Below are 19,622 nucleotides of genomic sequence, written 5' to 3' on the forward strand. Positions count from 1 at the left end.
ATCTAGAAAACAAAAAGTGGTGGCTAGATCAAGTACTGAGGCAGAGTATCGCTCACTAGCTTATACTACAGCATAATTAATGTTGATAAAACAATTACTCGCAGATCTTCAAGCACAAATCAGTCATCCACCTTTAATTTTGTGTGACAATGTAGGCGGTATATTCATGAGCAAGAATCCTGTAATCAACACACGTTCAAAGCACATTGCTATTGATTTTCATTTCATTCGTGAGCAAGTAGAATCTGGACAACTAAAAATATGCTATGTTTCCTCTGTTGACCAATTGGCTGACATATTCACAAAACCACTAGCTAAAAGTCGTGTTCTTCTTCTACGTTCCAAGCTTCAAGTCCGTTCCGCCCTTGAGCTTGCCGAAGGGTATTAGCAAATATTAAAAACATGTTCATAGTAGAGTCAAAAGTTAGCTTAGTCAAACCATAGAAGTAGGAGTATATCTCTGAGTTTCAGTTGATTCCTGTGTATAACCTCTGTATAAATTCATGTAATGTAATGTAAAACAGATATACAAGTTTATCAAAGCTCTATAAGGGATAATCTCTATTAGAGATTTGTTCTTCTTTTTAGATGAATCTAGAACAAATTCTTGAGGGTTGGATCCAACATCCGCAACAGTTTATGTTCTTCAAGCTTTGTGGATCGAGAGAGAGAGAGAGAGAGAGAGAGAGAAAGAGAAAGAGAGAGAGAGAGAGTGTGTGTGTGTGTGTGTGTGAGTGAGTGAGGTCCTCTATTATTTTTTTAATTATTAGTCATTTCAATTTTCGAAGGGATTATTTTTACATACAAACCACTCCAAAAGAACTATGAATCCAAAAAACTCGGGGTTTGGACTATAACCCTAAAAATTTGCATACCACAGAGACCATTTTGCAAATTTGTCAATTATAATAGATGTTAGGAGGAGAGAAGACATAGGTGAAAAGATAAATTTACTATCATGTGAGGGGCATATAATCTTTTTTAATGGTGAATTTTAGACGGAGTTAGTTTTAGGGACCACCGGTGCAACTTTCGGAAACCACAGAGATAGACGGTGTAGAAAATTCGAAACTTAGACTACAAATGCAAATGTGTGTAAACCATAGGGACCAAAATTGTAAGTTACTCTTTCAATGTTTGTCATTTGCTCTCTCACCTTAAAGTTTGAACACAAATCTGAGTATCCCTAAACAATGCACACAAATAGATATGCACTTATACACGCTAAGAAAGTGTATTACAAACACTTCTTAGTATTTGAAGCATTTAACACACACATACACACACTACCGACTTTCTGAACTCTTTTCATGGTAGCATTAAAACTTACTTTGGTGCAATGAGCGGTAAATAACCCTACAGTTTCATTTTGGGTAATAACACCTTCCCAGACCATAAAGCCCGTTGTTTTATCTCCTCTAATCTCATCCATTTAATTCTTACCCCACCTGGTTTTGTCTATATATATAAAGTCTCCATGCAACCAAAAAACCAACTCTGAAAAAAAAATAATGGTACTATAAAGAGAGTGATGGAGATAGAGGTGGTGGGATCGTCAATGGAGGGTGGTGGCGGTGGCGGCAGTGGTGGTGGTGGCGGTGGCGGTGCTTACTTGGTATGGGAAGATCTGTCGGTGGTGCTTCCAAATAGTAGTAACAAGCCGACGAGGAGGATACTGAATGGGTTGAGCGGTTTTGCTCAGCCGTCTCGGATCATGGCAATCATGGGTCCTTCTGGTTCGGGGAAATCCACACTTCTTGATTCGTTAGCCGGTATACATCTATCCATTTTTTTTTTTTTTTTTTTTTTTTAAACGAAATATACATGATATATTTTATTATTGTTAAAGAATATATATGTATTAGGTGACACAAATATTTTCTTGTTTCTGTGCAACTTTATAATAGTATTTATTTATGTTTTCTTTTTATAATAGTTATGTTTACAAACATGAAGTATTCATAGATGTTCTAAAGATTTCACTAGTTTTTGACAACAGAATTTCCAAAAATACATTTTTGTTTTTTTTTTAATAAGTTTAATACATATTTTTTCATAGAAAACCAATTTCGTATGTAAAATTTTCGAATATAATATTAGAATACACATGTTTTTCTTGTTAGTATTGAGTTTTAATCATATATCTGAATACTTCGTTTTCTCATTTAAAGATCCAAAAATAATTATTCATTCCTACTCGTAAGATTCATAGAATATTTCAGATAATAAACTTTACTAAACGTTTTGATTAGTTTTTTATATCTTTAAAGAAATGTTTAATATGTCATAAAGTAGGACAAAATTGAAAAGCCAGAAAATAGCCTTCTGCCTTTTGGTGTATAATGAATATAATATTTTTCAATGACTCGATATTTATCATTTAGTTAATATTTCGATTATCCTTTTCATGATTTTACTTGTGAATCATGTTTGTTATACCAAGAAACGAAAAGTTACTTTACTTTTAGCTATTTTTTTTTATACGAAGTAAAATGGAGAAAAGGAAAAGTAACTTTAATTTAGAATTGTGACCAAAAAAGAATTTTATATCTGGTAATTTTCCCACAAAGCAAATAACCTTGTAATTCAGATGAACCGGGTCTATCGGTTTCGTATATATTATACTCTTTAAACCGGTCATATCAAATGGTACACCTATTTAATTAAAAGTACGTGGTTTTATTGGGACAACACATAACATGAATATACAATTATGCTGTTTTGAATTTTACGTTGTATATCTATATAAAAAATATGCTTCTACTGTAACTTTAATTAATAAAATAGTGATATATTATCCCTATCATAAATAGAAACCGATATAAATGAGTTTTTTAAGTACTGACAAAGAAAGTTAATATGAGGATGAGTGGTAGCTACTGGTGTTTACTGCTGGCAGAGAGTGGTTGTTTGAGCTCATGGGGTGGTCGGGAAGCTTCATTCATTGCATTTCTAAATTCTAATACTTCAAACAACCAAAGTAAAAGTTGGTCAAATAGCATGAATTAGGAAATTAGCTTGATAGTATTTTTAATACATATTTAATAGGTTGAGAGTGGAAGTAAAATCGTTTTTTTTTTTTTTTTGTTGATTTTTTAATCGTGATTAGCATATCAAATATGATATTATTAAAGATAACCAGAAAATACCCAAAATAAGAGGTGCATATTTTTTAAAATAAGGATCCAAGAAGTTTATCCATAGAGCCAACTTTTTCGAAACATTCTTTGTATGTAAAAATATACTATCATTTTGTTAATATATATACTTTCTGTTTTGGTCACTTTTGTGACTAGCTTGTAATATAATATTATTAAAAATCACAGTTGATCATATAAATATAAATTTGCCTCACTTTTGAATAAAAGGATGGTAGAACAATATATTATTAACACTGTTTTATTTTTATGTATAATAATTATAAATTTATTATTATTATTAAGTAATAGCCGTAAATCTGAATATATTATTAATATCTATATTAATTCCATTTTATTTTACAAAACCCGATATATTTTTTATTTTCTAGTAAATATCTATAGATAATACTTTTTACAAAACCCGATATTTTTATTTTCTAATAAATATCTATAGATAATACACTTTTTTGTTTGATGATACGAATAAAAAATTTCAAAATTTTGATCGCATAGACATTGCTCGTCGAAAAGAACCATACTAAAACAGTAAAACGGGCCAGATGTTTGTTGGGAGAACTTAATGTAACAATTAATTAAACACGATCTGCTTTGAAGTTAGTCAAAAGTGTCGTGTATCATCATGTTTTAAAACTTAAAACCACATCACATATTCGATGTGTATTGTTATTTAACATTGGTAACAAAAATTTATATAACTTTTAATGATAAATAAAATTCTGTAAAAACAAGAAATACATTATATAACTATAAAATAGATACACATATATCTTTAAAGATAAATTAAAATCTTTAAAATAAGAACCATACTAAAATGTGCCCCCACCTTCTTCAATTTTTGCATCCGCGCAATCTTGTATATTTATTTTTCATAAAATGACTTTGCATTAAAATTTGAAACTTCTAACAGAAAGATATACTACGAGTCCTTCGTTTATTTTAATAAAATAAAAATAATTTAAAATATAGAAAACTCCAATATTTATATATGCATTTATAGTACACCATAAGCATAAGTCATTGATGGTTGTATAAGAATGAAATAAATACCAGCATACAAAAATAATGCATCTGTTTCATGCAATATCATCTGATTATTGTGTCATTGATTGAATCATTTGTAGTATCACTTCCTATTGATGTAATAAGAGTAGGTATAAGCATACTAGTTTTATGTGTTCTCTTTATTTTAATAGTGTTATATATATATATATATATATATATATATATATATATATATATATATATATATATATAAGATGAGGTTTAATAAATAATCATTATTAACCTTAAATCAAGACACCAATTTTTTTTTTTAAATTTTTAGAGCTTATTTTTTTTATCAAAAAAGAAAAAAAAAACTAAAAATAAAGAAATTGATAACTTTTTATCACTTTTCTAATTATCAAATTCGATAAAAAAATTTAATTTAATTTTTTTTGTCAAATTCAAAGTATTAATCCGTATACATTCACAGTGGGAATGATGAATCCGAAAAATATATAATTTAATTTTTAGCGTTCACAATTTAGATATTATTATATTTTTTGATAATAAATAAGCTCTAAAATTGAAAAATTATGTGGTTCCTTAGAGAACTATTAATAATGATTCTCTATTGAAAAAAATATTTGGACCATTAAATTAGATTTAATAATGGTTAAGATTATATAGTGTACAATTATTATAATGGAACATAATTATATAGTGTACTATTGTTATAATGGAACACAATATATATAAACATTTTCTTTTAATAAAAGAAAATTAAAATAATAATTATAAAGGTATATCTGATATTTTAATTAATTCACAATAAGAAAGTTGAAATAATTAAGGAGTACAAAATTATCGTAATTAAAAAGAATATCCTCTTATCAAAATCACTTTAATTATTTGGATATCTAAGAATTGATGGTATATGAATCATACCGAAAAATCGAAGAATTCTCCTAATAAATAGAGAAGGCCGATGAGAGAACGTCATGAAAAAGAATGTGAGCTCATTCTTAAAGAATACTACTTCATTCAACATATATCAACACATATTTTCGTTATAATATTCATAAAGAATACGATTTCATTCTATATATATATATTTTTTGATTATTTCATTCTTAAAAAATATGATACTTTATGTAACAATCTTAAAGAATACACGTTATATATTAGACAATAACATATTATTCTTTAAGAACAATGTATTACAATATAATGAATGATATATATTTAGAAAAATAAGAACCATTCTTATAACATAAAACAACCATTTTTCTAACATAAAATAAAATTATACAATAATTTGAATAATATACAAAACTTGTTATATTACATTATTTAAGAATATGTCATCATGCTTTAAGAATATATATATAAAAGATATATACTATATACTATATTCTTTAAGAATATGCATGTGTTCTTTAAGAATCTATCGTATGGTTATCTAATGCTTTTATTTTTACCTCTTCACGTTTAAACCTAAATAAACAAATCATTCAATTAAAACTAACGTTTTCCTCCAGCAAGCAACAAAAGAGAAAAGTTATAACATTTGGTACTAAGATTGTATACTTTTAATTAGGAAAAAAGTTTAAATCATAAGTAAACACATGACTCACGAAAATGTCATGTCTTTAAAAAGGGTTTCACACGCCCTTGTTTCTTTCATCATATTGATTCTCATTATTAGAATTTTTGAACAAGGTGCACTAATGCACCAGGTTAGACAACACTCATTCAATTCATGTACAAATTATAAACACAAAGTAAAACGTAACCTCATCCAAAATTTCAAGCCTATATTTGAACTATAGATTAAAACATGTTAAGTTACAATAGATAATACTGCCGATAAATGGTCATGGATGACATAAACTAATCCATCTTATGTCTAGTCTACTCGTAAATTATTCTTTTAAATCCACTTATGTCCCTAACATGACTTGAACCCTCAACCTCAAGCAGAGAGAGCAACACTGAATACCGTTGGGCCAAAAGCCCTTTGGTAACACACTTCTAGATGAATGAGCAAACCAAACATCTTTACCCATTTGAATCTTATAACAAAAAACTCATTACTAGGACCAAACTAAAACATTTAACGAACATCAATTGCTTTTTTTTTTTAACCCAAATCAAAGAAACCATACAACAAAAAAACTAGATACTCAAACCATTCCAAGTTTTGCTATAAAACTGATAAAAGTACTAAGTGAAACTAATTTATTTAACTACATGAAGTTAATTAGAGAGTTCAAAGAAAAATAAATAGCCTAATGATACCATGAAAATGACAAAACCATATGTTAATGCATATTGCAAGAACGCATACAAAACATTTTCACAAACAATTGATGGGCAATAGTTTTTATGCTAGAAACCTAAAAAAAATAAACCAAAGGCATCTCTAGGATTTGAAAAAAAAGGAAAAAATAGGATCACCAACAATCAAAGAAGTTTGAATAACCCTGAAATGTGCTTCAGAAGTTCATAATCTACGCACAAAAACTCAAGATCCAACACCATGAACCAATTTACAGGTCTCTGTATCAATCAAAAAAAAAAAAAAACACGAAGAGGGAGTGACAATTTAGGTGGTTTTTCAAGGGGATACGACATCAGGAGGATAAGGAATGGTCGCCGACAAGATAGAATGGGCGACAGATGGTGGTGGGGACATCGTTCCAACACAAGGCTTAGTGATACAAATAGATACCAAAGAAAGTCACACAATTGAAGTTGAAAATAAGAAATTGAAAAGTTAAACCTCGATGGGAGCTTAACCTAGGCGATGAACAATCAGCCTTTCCTCCATCCACCAGTTAAAATAGTTTACAATACTTTGAACGCTAGTTTGTTGAAGCATAAATTTTGAAACCCAAATATCGTATGTTTTTCTATCTCTCTCGTAATCATCAGAGTAGCTGATCCTCCGCCATGGAAGGTCTCGTGGGTTAACATTGTACATTTTCAACAAGGATGCCATAATTTCTTTAACTTCAAGGTGTAGATATAAGGGTATGAAATTATGCTTATTAATTGATTTAAAATTTTACCATAATTAATTATATTCAAAGTTACTATTTTATCTTTTAAATTGATTGGTCAACATTTAGTCACACACTCACATAATACTTATATATATATATATATATATATATATATATATATATATATATATATATATATATATATATATATATATATTGATTTATTTTAAAATTAAATTATATGCAGGAAGATTATCTGGAAATGTTATAATGACCGGGAACGTTCTTTTGAATGGGAAAAAAAGGAGACTCGACTATGGGGCGATTGTAAGTTATCCAAATCTATCCCTTTTTTTTCTTAATGAATGAAAAATTTGTTTGGGCATAGTTGATTTAAAATATATTTTTACCAAATGTTTATATACAATTTATTTATAATATTATTAAAAATTAATTTTCTTTTGGGTAAACCAACTTAGTATATCTTAACCAACTACCTACTATCATAATGGGCACTAACCTCCTATATGGGACGCACAATGTTCAAATATTAAAGGTTCCAAATAAGAGTTAACAAAAAAAAAGTTAACAAAGAGAGGGTATAGGACTTTGAGATGAAAGTGGGTCCAAGTTTGATTCGGATAGATCTGAACCTAGAAAACTCGAAAACCGATTAATGAGAGTTTGTCGGACCGGAAACCAGACCGCTATATAGGAACCAATTCCGATCCGTTCTGAGTATGGTACCGTTTCAAGTGGGTTTGGAATAGGAAAACTTGGAAACATCAAAGAGTGTCGGTTGGAACTGGGTAAAATGGATCTAGAACCGGAAAACCAGGAAACCGGAAAATCCATAATTTTTTGGAAATTACTTAGTGGGTTAAACTTTGAATTTTTTTCGTTTTTTGTATTTTTACTTCGGGTGGCTTTAAGTCATTAAATATTAAACCAAAAATAACAAATTATAGTAAAAAATTATGTACAAACTCTAAATTATACTTTGGAAAAACTGGCATGCTAATTAGAGTTCAAACGAGTTAGATGTGTATGTTATAAAGTTTTTACAGAATAAAAAAAAACCAAAAGTTCCTAGCTTTGATATCTCGACTTTAGGGGTCTGTAAGTCAATGAGTATGAAACCAAATAACATGATTATAGTCTAAAATTATGTATAAATTGTACATTACACGTTGGAAAAAGCCTAATGCTAGTCCAATTTCAAATTAATTAAATATGCATGTTTTAAAATTTTCATAAAATACAAAAAAAGCTGAAAAACAGAAAATTTCCAACTTTGATATCCCAACGAATATGATATTAAAATTTTCAAAGGCTTTGGAATATAACTCAACGAATATGATATCAAAAATGACAAAATTATAGTCTAAATTCATATACAAACTATAAACTACGCTTTAGAAAAACTTCATGCCAATCCAACTTGAAACGAATGTGATATGCATGTTTTAAATTTTACATAGAAGCTAGTACCGGTTTCTAACACCTGCCCAATTCTTAAACCCGGTCTATCTGGACCTGAAAGACCTAAAACGTGAATTTACTGAACGCTAATAAAGCAGTTCTTTAAACCCGTAACTCATACCAGTTCTACATATTCTGGTTCTAATGGTTCTGGTTTCGGTCCGGTTTTTCGATTTTAAATCTCATACCTAATACGATGTACTTCGGTGTCTTAGAATATCGTCCAAAGGGTGATCCCTCTCCATATCTCTACAAAAGCAGGAAATCTGAGTGGACACTCGGGAACCCAATTTAGTATATCTTAAAATACCATTTAATAGGAAAATTTTAACTTCCTCGACCCGTGTGACCCATTCAATGCGGGCTTTCAATGTTGACTTTAGACCTCCCCCCTCCATTTCTTTAACGTATGGTTGTCCAGAACCACCTTCAATAAAGTATACGACAATGCATGGGAATCGTTCAAAGGCTTTGGATCATGGAACATATATATGTTAGCCAAATTTAAGCATGTCAAGAAGATCCTGAGTGACTGGATAACAAGCTGAACCTCTATAAGAAAATGGTAATCTTGAATAATTAAGGATCAAGATGGATAATCTGGAAAGAATATCCAAATCCAAGGAGCTTACTGTTGATGAATGTTCTTCCCGGAAAAATGATAAGATGAAAATTTCAGAACTAAAAAGAATTGTTAAGCTTGATTTACAATAGAAAACCAAGGTTAAATGGATCCAAGATGGTGATGAAAATTCCAATTACATCCACAGTATGATTAAAAATAAGAACAAAAAAAATTCATGGATTTATAATCAATGGTGTGTGGGTGTTGGATCCAAAAGAAATCAAAAAGTGGTTAGATGTTTTTTGTTGCAAAAAATCATGAATTTTGGCCTATTAGGCCATGGTTCATTAGTTCCAAATTCAAGCGGCTATCTCCCGATGGTTTTACCTTCAAACTCATCAAATCTATATGGGATCTTATGGAAGGGGATATAATAAGATACATAAAACACTTCGAAAGAACTTGGACCATAGCCATTGGCTCTAATTCCTCATTTATCACCTTAATTCCAAAAGTATCAAACCCACTCAACTTAGGGGATTACTGATCTATCAGCCTGATCGGATGTATGTACAAGATCATTGTTAAACTTCTTGTTGTATGTATAAAAGAAAGAAGTGGTCAGTTCGGTGGTATATGAAGTGCAATCATCGTACATTGAGGGCTGAAGAATTCTTGAGGGACCCTTGATCATGAATGAAATTTACTCATGGTCTAAGAAAAGTAAAAAATAATATCTATCTATTCAAGGTAGATTTCAAGAAAAGCTTTGACTCTGTCAATTGGCAATATTTGGACTCTGTTATGAATTAAATGAATTATGGAATCAAATGGAGGCAATAGATTAAGGGATGTCTATCATCCTCACGTTCTCCCGTGTTGGTCAATGCTTGACGTGGAACAATCCCATTTCAAGGAAATTTCCCTCATCTTTATATATGATTGAATCGGTTAAATATTGTTTACTTGAAGATTATATCCCCACGAATGGTTTCTCTTGGTGCTTGAAACAGGAGTCCTCCGACTCGATGGAATTACATGAACCACTTCAATTATATAAGGACATATGTGAACTGAACATTAGCGGTGTGTCGTCAACTTATGGTTTCCATTTCAACATGTCAATATATGGTGTTTATAAGGTGAACTACACATGAGGCAAACTGAAAAACAGGTATACATGTCAAATAAACTAAACAAATTTAGGTAATTGAAACTACACTGGTATTTCTTACATTGCCCTCAAGAAATGGTTATTCTTCTCCTTCTTCTAACTGTTTAGCAACATTATATATTGTCAAGCTTAATCCAAAATTCTATGTTAAAATATTAAAAAAAAAAAGTCAAATCAGGCCAAAATGATGAAGTAGCCAGCTACATGTAGCAATGGCCAATTTCTGATTGCATGTAAGATGATAAACTCTTGAAAGATTGGGGGATCCTATAATCTTTTAGGTGAACGATAAGTCATGTTTTTCTTATCGAGCTCACACTTTACTTCGTTTTACCTGAAAACCTTAGCCACCTGCACAAAAATGATAAACTGATGAGTTTAGTATCGTGTTGATTCACAGGGTTCAAGTAACCCCCTCCCCTCCCCCCCCCCCCCCCCCCCCAAAAAAAAAAATAAAAAATAAATAAATAAATAAAAATAAATAAACATTTATTTTACACTAAATTCAGTGAAAATGATATCAAATTAAAGTTTAGGTAAACCTTTTTTACTTTTTTTAGATATTTAACATTTATTTATAAACTTTTTTATTACATTCTTATTTATTATTGTAACATGGCAGTTTTGCATCTGAGACTAATTTAATGCAATAATATGTATCATATATCTAAAACTAGGTTTACCTTTTTGTCTTTGTTTAATATAAAATAAATATCAATTTTGTTAAGATTAATCAAAGTAGAGAAATAAATAAAATATGTAAGAAATACAAACTTTATATATATATATATATATATATATATATATATATATATATATATATATATAGGAAAGGTAGGTGATTAACATCTAAGTAAGATTCCCTTGTCTTGATCACCCTCCATTGAAATATCTACGAAAAATGGCAACATAACACTTTTAACAACAATAACAAAAACGCAGAGCATGTATACCAATGTCATAATGATAATTGAAATTAAATGGTTTTGAGCATAACAAATAAAAGCCTGTGTGTGCATGCAAACCTAATTCTTGATATATGTTTTCTCTAATTGAACATATAACTTTTGAACATCAAATAGAAAAACCATAAGACTAGTAGTATATTTTTTGAAATCAATAAGTAGTGTTAAGAAAACATACCTTAATTGCTATATAGAAATAACAATGAAATCTAGTCTTCTTGAAACTTTGAGAACAAGTGTCACAAGTGTAACGCCTACAGTGGTTCAAACCCAATACAAGCAAGAGGATGAGAGAGGAGAGAGGAGAAAAAGCTTGAGAATTTCGATTATCCTTCTAGGGATTTTAGTTGGCTGAAATTCCTAAAGGTAACGGTCTATTTATAGTGCAGATAGGATGTCTTAGATAATCCTAATCTAAATATAATATTATTAATTCAATTTTGTAATTATCCAACTCCTTATTTATCCATATGGGATAATCTAGAAACCTTAGAGTATCCATATGAAACCGTCCACCTCCTTACCCAGGAAGGTTCTGGAACCTCTTGCTCAATTATTGAATAATTGCAGTTTGACCCCTGCACTTTTAATCAACTCTTTTAATCCCAAAATTAATTCTAATTAATTTATGATTAAATATTAATTAAAATATTTCTATTTCTAATTAATATATTATTCTCATAATATTTTAACAAATTATTTATTTTAATTTATTAATCAAATAATAAGTTCAACATCTCTCTCCAAAAGTCATCTTATCTAGTTGCTAGTTTTAAGGGCAACTCAAAATGACCGTGTTACTATCAATTCAAGTGTTACTAATTAAAGTTATGGGCTTAAACACCTAATCTAACAATCTCCCACTTGGATAAGTCTAATAGCTATATTTACCAGTATAACTTCTAAATCGGTTAGCAAATTGTAGCTCTCAAAGCCGCTGTCGAACTCTGAACTAGTTAGTTATGTAAGTGATCATATAATCCTCCGTTCTACAAGATATAATGTGGACAAATGACATGGAACAAAATTAATCTCATTGTCCAATACTTTGTTTCCCGATTTCTGATTTGTAATGACAAAGAACTACTAATCGAACACATCAATTTATTCTTGGTCGGGCCGGACACTATAAATCAACACCAAATCATCGAGGGGCCTAAGATATCACTTTTCCCATTAGGGCAAAACGAACCGATAAACTTTGACTTATATGCTTGTGCTATTTACTCACTAAATCATTCACAACAACACTTTTATAACATAAGGTTACTGATGCGTTAATGCACAACTGATTTGTAAACCACGACCCATATATCTCCGTTAAAATATTATAAGATATTATCGTCTCATAATTACTCGTGATAAATTCCATGAAGTAATTCTCTAAGCGTGGGTTAATCTAGTACTTAAATTCTCCATTTCAAAGTACTCATGAATATTGTAGCAAAGCCATTGTTATGTCTAAATTTTTTTAGACAATCTACAATCCAATTTATGGCAGTCTTAATTCATTACTTACTTTCAAAAGTATGATCGACTGTGGATGTTTGAATAATTTAATTATTTCGGCAGTAAAACATGCAAAATGAAACACAATAATAAACAATTGACAAAAGATAGTAAACAATAGTCATAAATACTTCTCAATTGTTTAATCATCAAAGTCAATTACATTTATTTTGTTACAAGTTTTTAAATATCTATCTAACTATTAAAACTAATATCATCTTTCAGACCAATGCCCATTGCATGTTGAACGTGCTTAATCCTACTTAGACCCTTTGTGAGGGAATCTGCCAGATTCTCTTATGATGATACCCTCTTTACGACGAGGTGTCCTTATTTTACTCTATGCTTGATAAAATGGTATTTTGTATTGATATATCTTAATCTGCTATGATCTCTCGATTCCTTTGTCAAGGCAATCGCTCCTTCATTATCATAAAAAATATCCATTGGCTCCTTTATGGCTGGCACAACTCCAAGGTCTCCGATGAAGTTCTTCAACCATATAGTCTCCTTCGATGTTTCGCTTGCTGCTATGCACTCTGATTCACATGTAGAATCAACCACCGTCTCTTGTTTAGAACTTTTACAAGTTACTGCTCCTCCATTAAGGGTAAACACCCATCCAAATCGAGAACCAAAGTTATCTCTATCTGTCTGAAGGCTGGTGTTACTATACCTAGTTACTCTTAAGTTATCACTGCCACCAAACACAAGGACCTAGTCCTTCGTTCTTCACAAATACTTAAGAATATTCTTGACCTATATCCAATGTTCTTTACTTGGATTTCCTTGATATTGACTAACCATGATCAAAGCAAAAGCCACATCAGGGCACGTACATGTCATGGCATACATGATCGATCCAATGCTGGAAGCATATGGAACTTGACTCATTTCTGCTATCTCTACATCAGTACTCAGACTCTGAGTCTTACTCAGTTTGGTATTACTCTGGATAAACAGTTCTTATTTCTTCGAATTCTCCATGCTAAAGTGTGTAAACAATTTAGCCAAATACATACTTTGACTAAGTCCAATTAGTCTTTTGCTCCCTTTTTCAAAATCCTTATCCCTAGAATATAGGCAACCTCTCTTAGATCCTTCATTGTGAAACACTTTTGAGGCCGAAACTTAACTTCTTGCAACATTGGAATGTCGTTTCCTATAACAAGTATTTCATCAACATACAACAGTAGGAAGGTTACTATATACCCACTAGCTTTGACATATACAAAAGTTTCATCTTCACTTTTAGAGAAGCCAAACTATTTAACTTTCTCATCAAAGCAAAGATTCCATCTGCGAGAAGCTTGTTTCAATCCATAGATTGACTTTTCAAGCTTACACATTCTATTAGGGTACTTCGCATCCACAAAACCCTCTAGATGACTCATGTAAACATCCTCAGCTAACTTCATATTAAGGAAAGGAGTTTTTTCATCCATCCGCCAAATTTCATAGTCATGAAATGCAGCTATGGCTAACATTACCCTAATAGATTTAATCTTAGCTACTGGTGAGAACGTCTCATCATAGTCAACCCCTGGGGTTTGAGTTAAGCCTTTCGCAACCATTCGAGCTTTGAAAGTGTGTACCTTTCCATTCATGTCGGTCTTATTCTTGAAGATCCATTTGCAGCCAATTGTCTTCCGGCCTTGTACATTGTCAACCAAATACCAAACTTGGTTTTCATACATAAACTTGATCTTGCTGTCCATCGCCTCTTTCCACTTAGCATACTCAAGGCCCACCGTTGCTTCCTTATAGTTAGAAGGTTTATCCAAATTTACCAGTATACTATCATTGATAAACGTATCACCATATATAGTAATATGGAAACCATAAAACTCAAGTGGAATTCTAACTCCACTAGAACACCTAAGAGGTAATGGCTCGTCAATTGGTTCAACTGGAATTTCTTCCTCGGGTTGAGCCTAGCATTTTCAGAGGTTCCTTCATCGTTTGACTCTTGAATTTCTTCAAGATCAATAGTACTCTACTGTCCTCTTTGCATATGAGTTCTCTTTCACAAAAGACCCCAAACCTTGATATATATATATATATATATATATATATATATGAATGGAATACAGTAATAAGAATGTCATATAGAAATGGTCCTCATGCTTTCCAAAAAGTGGCAATATGAGGATAACTTTGTTGTCCCTGTTGTTTATAAAAAAGGCCATAAAGGGTACCTTTTGTTTACTTTCAGTCTAATTATGAGCGTTTTTTCCCCACACGTCATGAGGGACATATTGTATTCAATAAGCCCAATATGCCATAGCAATACAGTGAACCATGACATTTTGATGTCTAAGAAAGTCATATACTACATTCTTACAAGACAAAATTTTAGAAGTGGTCCCCATGTTTTCCAAGAAGTGGCAAGGTGAGGATAACTTTCAGAAACACTTCAAATTTGCCCCTGTGGTTTAAAAATGGCATGGATGGTACCATTTTTTAAAATCGCAACTTTGAAAGCTTTCTAAAATTTATCCTCATATGACCAATTTTTGGAAAGCAATTGTACCATTTTTTAAACTTTTTCTTATAATATTAAGAGTAGATTAGAGTTTTGGTTGTTGTAGTTTACATTCATTTGCTACTATTAAATGGTGAAATTGTGTTAAATGGTGAAATTGTGATTCTGGTTGTCTTTTTCTTATTTCCGCCTCATTTTTAGGTTAATTTTTAAATAAAAAACACACTAATCACCACCACCTTGATGTTCGTTAATACCAACACCACTACTACACCTAACCATCACCACCCATCGTCGTTAGAAAACCAACCACCATAACTCTAATTACCAATCACAGCTAACATCATCGCCGTTGACACTATCACAACATTACCATTGTTGCTACCAGAAAACCAAAAACACCACATCTACCCACCACCACCAATCACCATCAACCCTACAACCACTACTCACCTGCCATCGACAATCTTCATCGAGAAAGACTAACTAGAAAACCAGCCCATTAAAACTCTCCCACACTTTATCCTTTTACCGAGGAAAAGAATCTTAAAATCACAACCCATCCTTTCAATAAAAACTGATCCAACTGGAACTACATCGACCAACCAATAGCTATCCTCGACAGAAAGTTGAGGGATTTGAGGAACAAGAGGGTGGAGTTGGTAAAATGTGCAATAACAGCACCGCAAGGTCTCAGAATGGATGTAGGAGCCGGAGGACGAGATGGGGGAACACTACCCCGAACTTTTTTCGGATTCTGCAGAAAAAGCTAATTCTAAAGCTATCTCAAACCCTAAATCAAAATAGGAAGGAAATAGGAGAAAGGGGCATGTTCGACAACGCCATAGGAAAGAGTGCATGGGAGGAACATATGGTTATTTCCGTATTTGTAGAGAGAAAGAGTGAGGTGTTGGTTCCAGCGTGGCACCAGAAACGTTGGAGTTACATGAAGTGTTTGTCTTGATGATCGTCGAAGGTGTCGAAGATGCCAGCTATGGAAATGTCAAAAGTGGGAGAGGCAAGAATGTGCTCTGATGGGATGAATAGTGAATACGTTGACAATTTTTAGATTATCCTTATTAGCAATCCAACCCAATCTATTTATCTTTTAAAAAACTAATTTCTCTATCTTTTATTTACACAATCTAAGGTTGTACAAAGCGTTTGACGCTAGCTAATCGGTGGATCTGTGTTTACGGATTAATCGGACAAACGGGAATTAATCGGGTACCCTAAATTGTTGATTATTTGAAACAAAAAGAGAGACAAGGACTACATGTGAAACTTTTTGAATACATGAGTCATGTTAAAATCAAAAAGTTGGACTAAAACCTCATACGCGTGTAAACCAGAGTCACCAAAACTGTAGTTTACTCTATTATTAGATACATTTATATATTACTTACGAAATTAAAATATAATGACAAGAATTCGTTGACAACTTAATGAACCAAACCCAAACCATTTCGATACGATTATCCGTTACCCGAATCACCGATTCCCCACCCATCTACGGTGATCAACGTGACACATTATTTGAGTGATTTTTTTATTTAAAGTATCAAAATTTTTAGCTAATATTTTGAACGTAGGCTTATGTGACCCAAGAAGACATACTACTCGGAACACTGACCGTGAAAGAAACCATCACATACTCGGCAAAACTCAGACTACCAGGAGACTTAACCAAATCTCAACTCAATGACATTGTTGAAGGAACTATAATCGAGATGGGTCTTCAAGATTGTACCGATAAACTCATCGGGAACTGGCATTTAAGAGGCATAAGTGGTGGTGAGAAGAAAAGACTCAGTATCGCCCTCGAAATTCTCACCAAACCAACCCTCTTGTTTCTTGATGAACCCACCAGTGGCCTCGACAGCGCCTCCGCCTTCTTCGTGGTTCAAGCTCTCAGAAGCGTGGCTCGAGATGGCCGGCGAACAGTCGTCTCTTCCATCCACCAACCGAGCAGTGAAGTATTTGCACTCTTTGATGATCTGTTTTTGTTGTCCGGAGGCGAAACCGTGTTCTTTGGTGAAGCCAAATTGGCTATAGAGGTATCTTGACTATATACTCTTTTTATATCTTTAACATGTTATAGTTTTACTTAATGATGGGATTTTAGTTTTTTTCTGATGCTGGAATACCATGTCCAAGTCGAAGAAACCCTTCCGATCACTTCCTTCGTTGTATCAACTCAGATTTCGATAGGATCAACGCTACATTACAGGGTTCTCAAAGACAATGGGTACGAAGTTTTTCACTTAATTATGCACACAAACTACAAATTCTAATTAACTAAATCGTCGTTTTATGTAATGCAGGACACCAAAGGCATATGCGACACCATCTTATCTTGTTCAACAACGGCTCATATCAAAGGAATGCTTGTTCACAAATTCAAATCTTCGAAATATGCAGCAGCTGCAAGAACCAGTATCAAAGAAATCTCAACCATTGTAATCTTATGTTTACTCTTAATTTATCTGCTATATATATATATATATATATATATATATATATATATATATATATATATATATATATATATATATATATATATATATATATATCAGTATATAAGTTTGTTGATCGATCGTTTTAAAACTGTTCGTAGAAAGGACTTGTGGTTGAAAGAATGGGCGGGAGCAAGGCCAGTTGGTGGAAGCAGCTAACAACATTAACAACGAGATCATTCATAAACATGTGTAGAGATGTTGGGTACTACTGGTTGAGGATAGGGGTGTACATCGCTGTATCTATCTGCGTCGGGACTGTATTTTATGATATTGGGACGAATTATCACGCTATGTTAGCGCGTGGAGCTTGTGGCGGATTCATCTCTGGTTTTATGATCTTCATGTCCATTGGAGGCTTCCCTTCGTTCATTGAAGAAATGAAGGCAAGTATATATAACGTATGGATTAATTGATGACTTTGATAGATTGTAACGTTTAAACGATCGATTTGTTTCCATGCAGATTTTCCATCGAGAAAGGCTCAATGGGCACTATGGCGTTGGCGTGTTCATTCTTTCGAACTTCATATCATCACTCCCATTCTTGGCATTCATGTCGTTCAGTACTGCTCTGATTACTTATAACATGGTGAAATTTCATCCGGGGTTCATTCACCAATTGTACGCTTGCTTTGATCTTTTGTTATCGATTGCTGCCGTTGAGAGTTGTATGATGGTGATTGCTGCGGTTGTTCCAAACTTCATGATGGGAATCATCATCGGTGCAGGTTTCATTGTAAGATTCATTGACAATCGAGCTTCTTGAATTCACCAATAAAAATATAAAATCTTAATAGATATGCTTGTCTACATTCTCTGGTCGGACGTGAATATGATCCAATAATGCATACAATCTTGATTTATTTACAGGGTGTTATGATGATGACAGCGGGATTCTTTCGTCTCCTCCCTGAACTCCCGAAGGTCTTCTGGCGATACCCAGTTTCGTATATCAATTATATGTCATGGGCGTTACAGGTAACACTTTAAAACTCCATGGATGTCCACATGAATGCTTCTTCTAAAATGCGTTTTTCATAGGGAGCATACAAGAACGACATGATCGGACTGGAATTTGATTCTGAATATGAAGGTGAACCAAAGCTTCCAGGCGAGTTTATTCTTACCACGGTGCTTGGGATCTCACTCGACCACTCGAAGTGGTGGGACTTAGCAGCGGTTGGGGCCATAATCATCTGTTATCGACTATTATTCTTCGTTATACTCAAGTTGAAGGAACAAGCGAAACCAGTGGTTCGAGAGATTTACACCAGAAGAACCCTACATCATCTAAAGAAAAGGCCATCTTTCAGGAAAACTTCACCATTTCCTTCAAAGAGACACCAACCTGCTCATTCTCTATCATCTCAGGAGGGCCTTAATTCTCCACTTCACTAGATGGATATATATGGTTTCATTATTGGGTTGAATGATCCATCGTATTGGGTTCGAGTCTATATGGTTGTATAAGTTTACACGGAATTATACCATTTTTTATGTATGCAAATCTACAATGAAAACGTGAATTTGATTGTTTGGGGTTCTTTTGGGTATTGTTATAATTACATCCATAATCCTTTATAGACCCTTCTATTTTTCATACAAATCTTGTTATTACATTCTTATAATACATTGAATTTTACAAAATAAAATCATATACCCTTTCTAATAAATGAAACTTAAGTGTTATGAGTTTTTTAAAGTGTTTTTTTAATACGTGATAATTTTCTTTTTTTTTTTTTAACAAATTAAATTAAATTCAAAATTTGAAAAC

General features: G+C 32.3%; 1 protein-coding gene across 1 annotated transcript; it reads left to right on the forward strand.

Moving 5' to 3' along the window:
- Positions 1–1,488: 1,488 nt before the first annotated feature.
- On the forward strand, positions 1,489–19,392 carry LOC145003463 (ABC transporter G family member 15-like). The gene is made up of 9 exons (XM_078962594.1): positions 1,489–1,772; positions 7,398–7,477; positions 16,923–17,387; positions 17,456–17,578; positions 17,655–17,789; positions 17,948–18,232; positions 18,312–18,584; positions 18,719–18,826; positions 18,890–19,392. Exons 1-9 carry the CDS (start codon positions 1,532–1,534, stop codon positions 19,244–19,246), a joined length of 2,067 nt encoding a protein of 688 aa, XP_078818720.1. The 5' UTR covers positions 1,489–1,531; the 3' UTR covers positions 19,247–19,392.
- Positions 19,393–19,622: the final 230 nt, after the last annotated feature.

This window comes from Lactuca saligna, chromosome 6, assembly GCF_052625555.1.
Source record: "Lactuca saligna cultivar CGN05327 chromosome 6, ASM5262555v1, whole genome shotgun sequence".
Taxonomy (NCBI): Eukaryota; Viridiplantae; Streptophyta; class Magnoliopsida; order Asterales; family Asteraceae; genus Lactuca; species Lactuca saligna.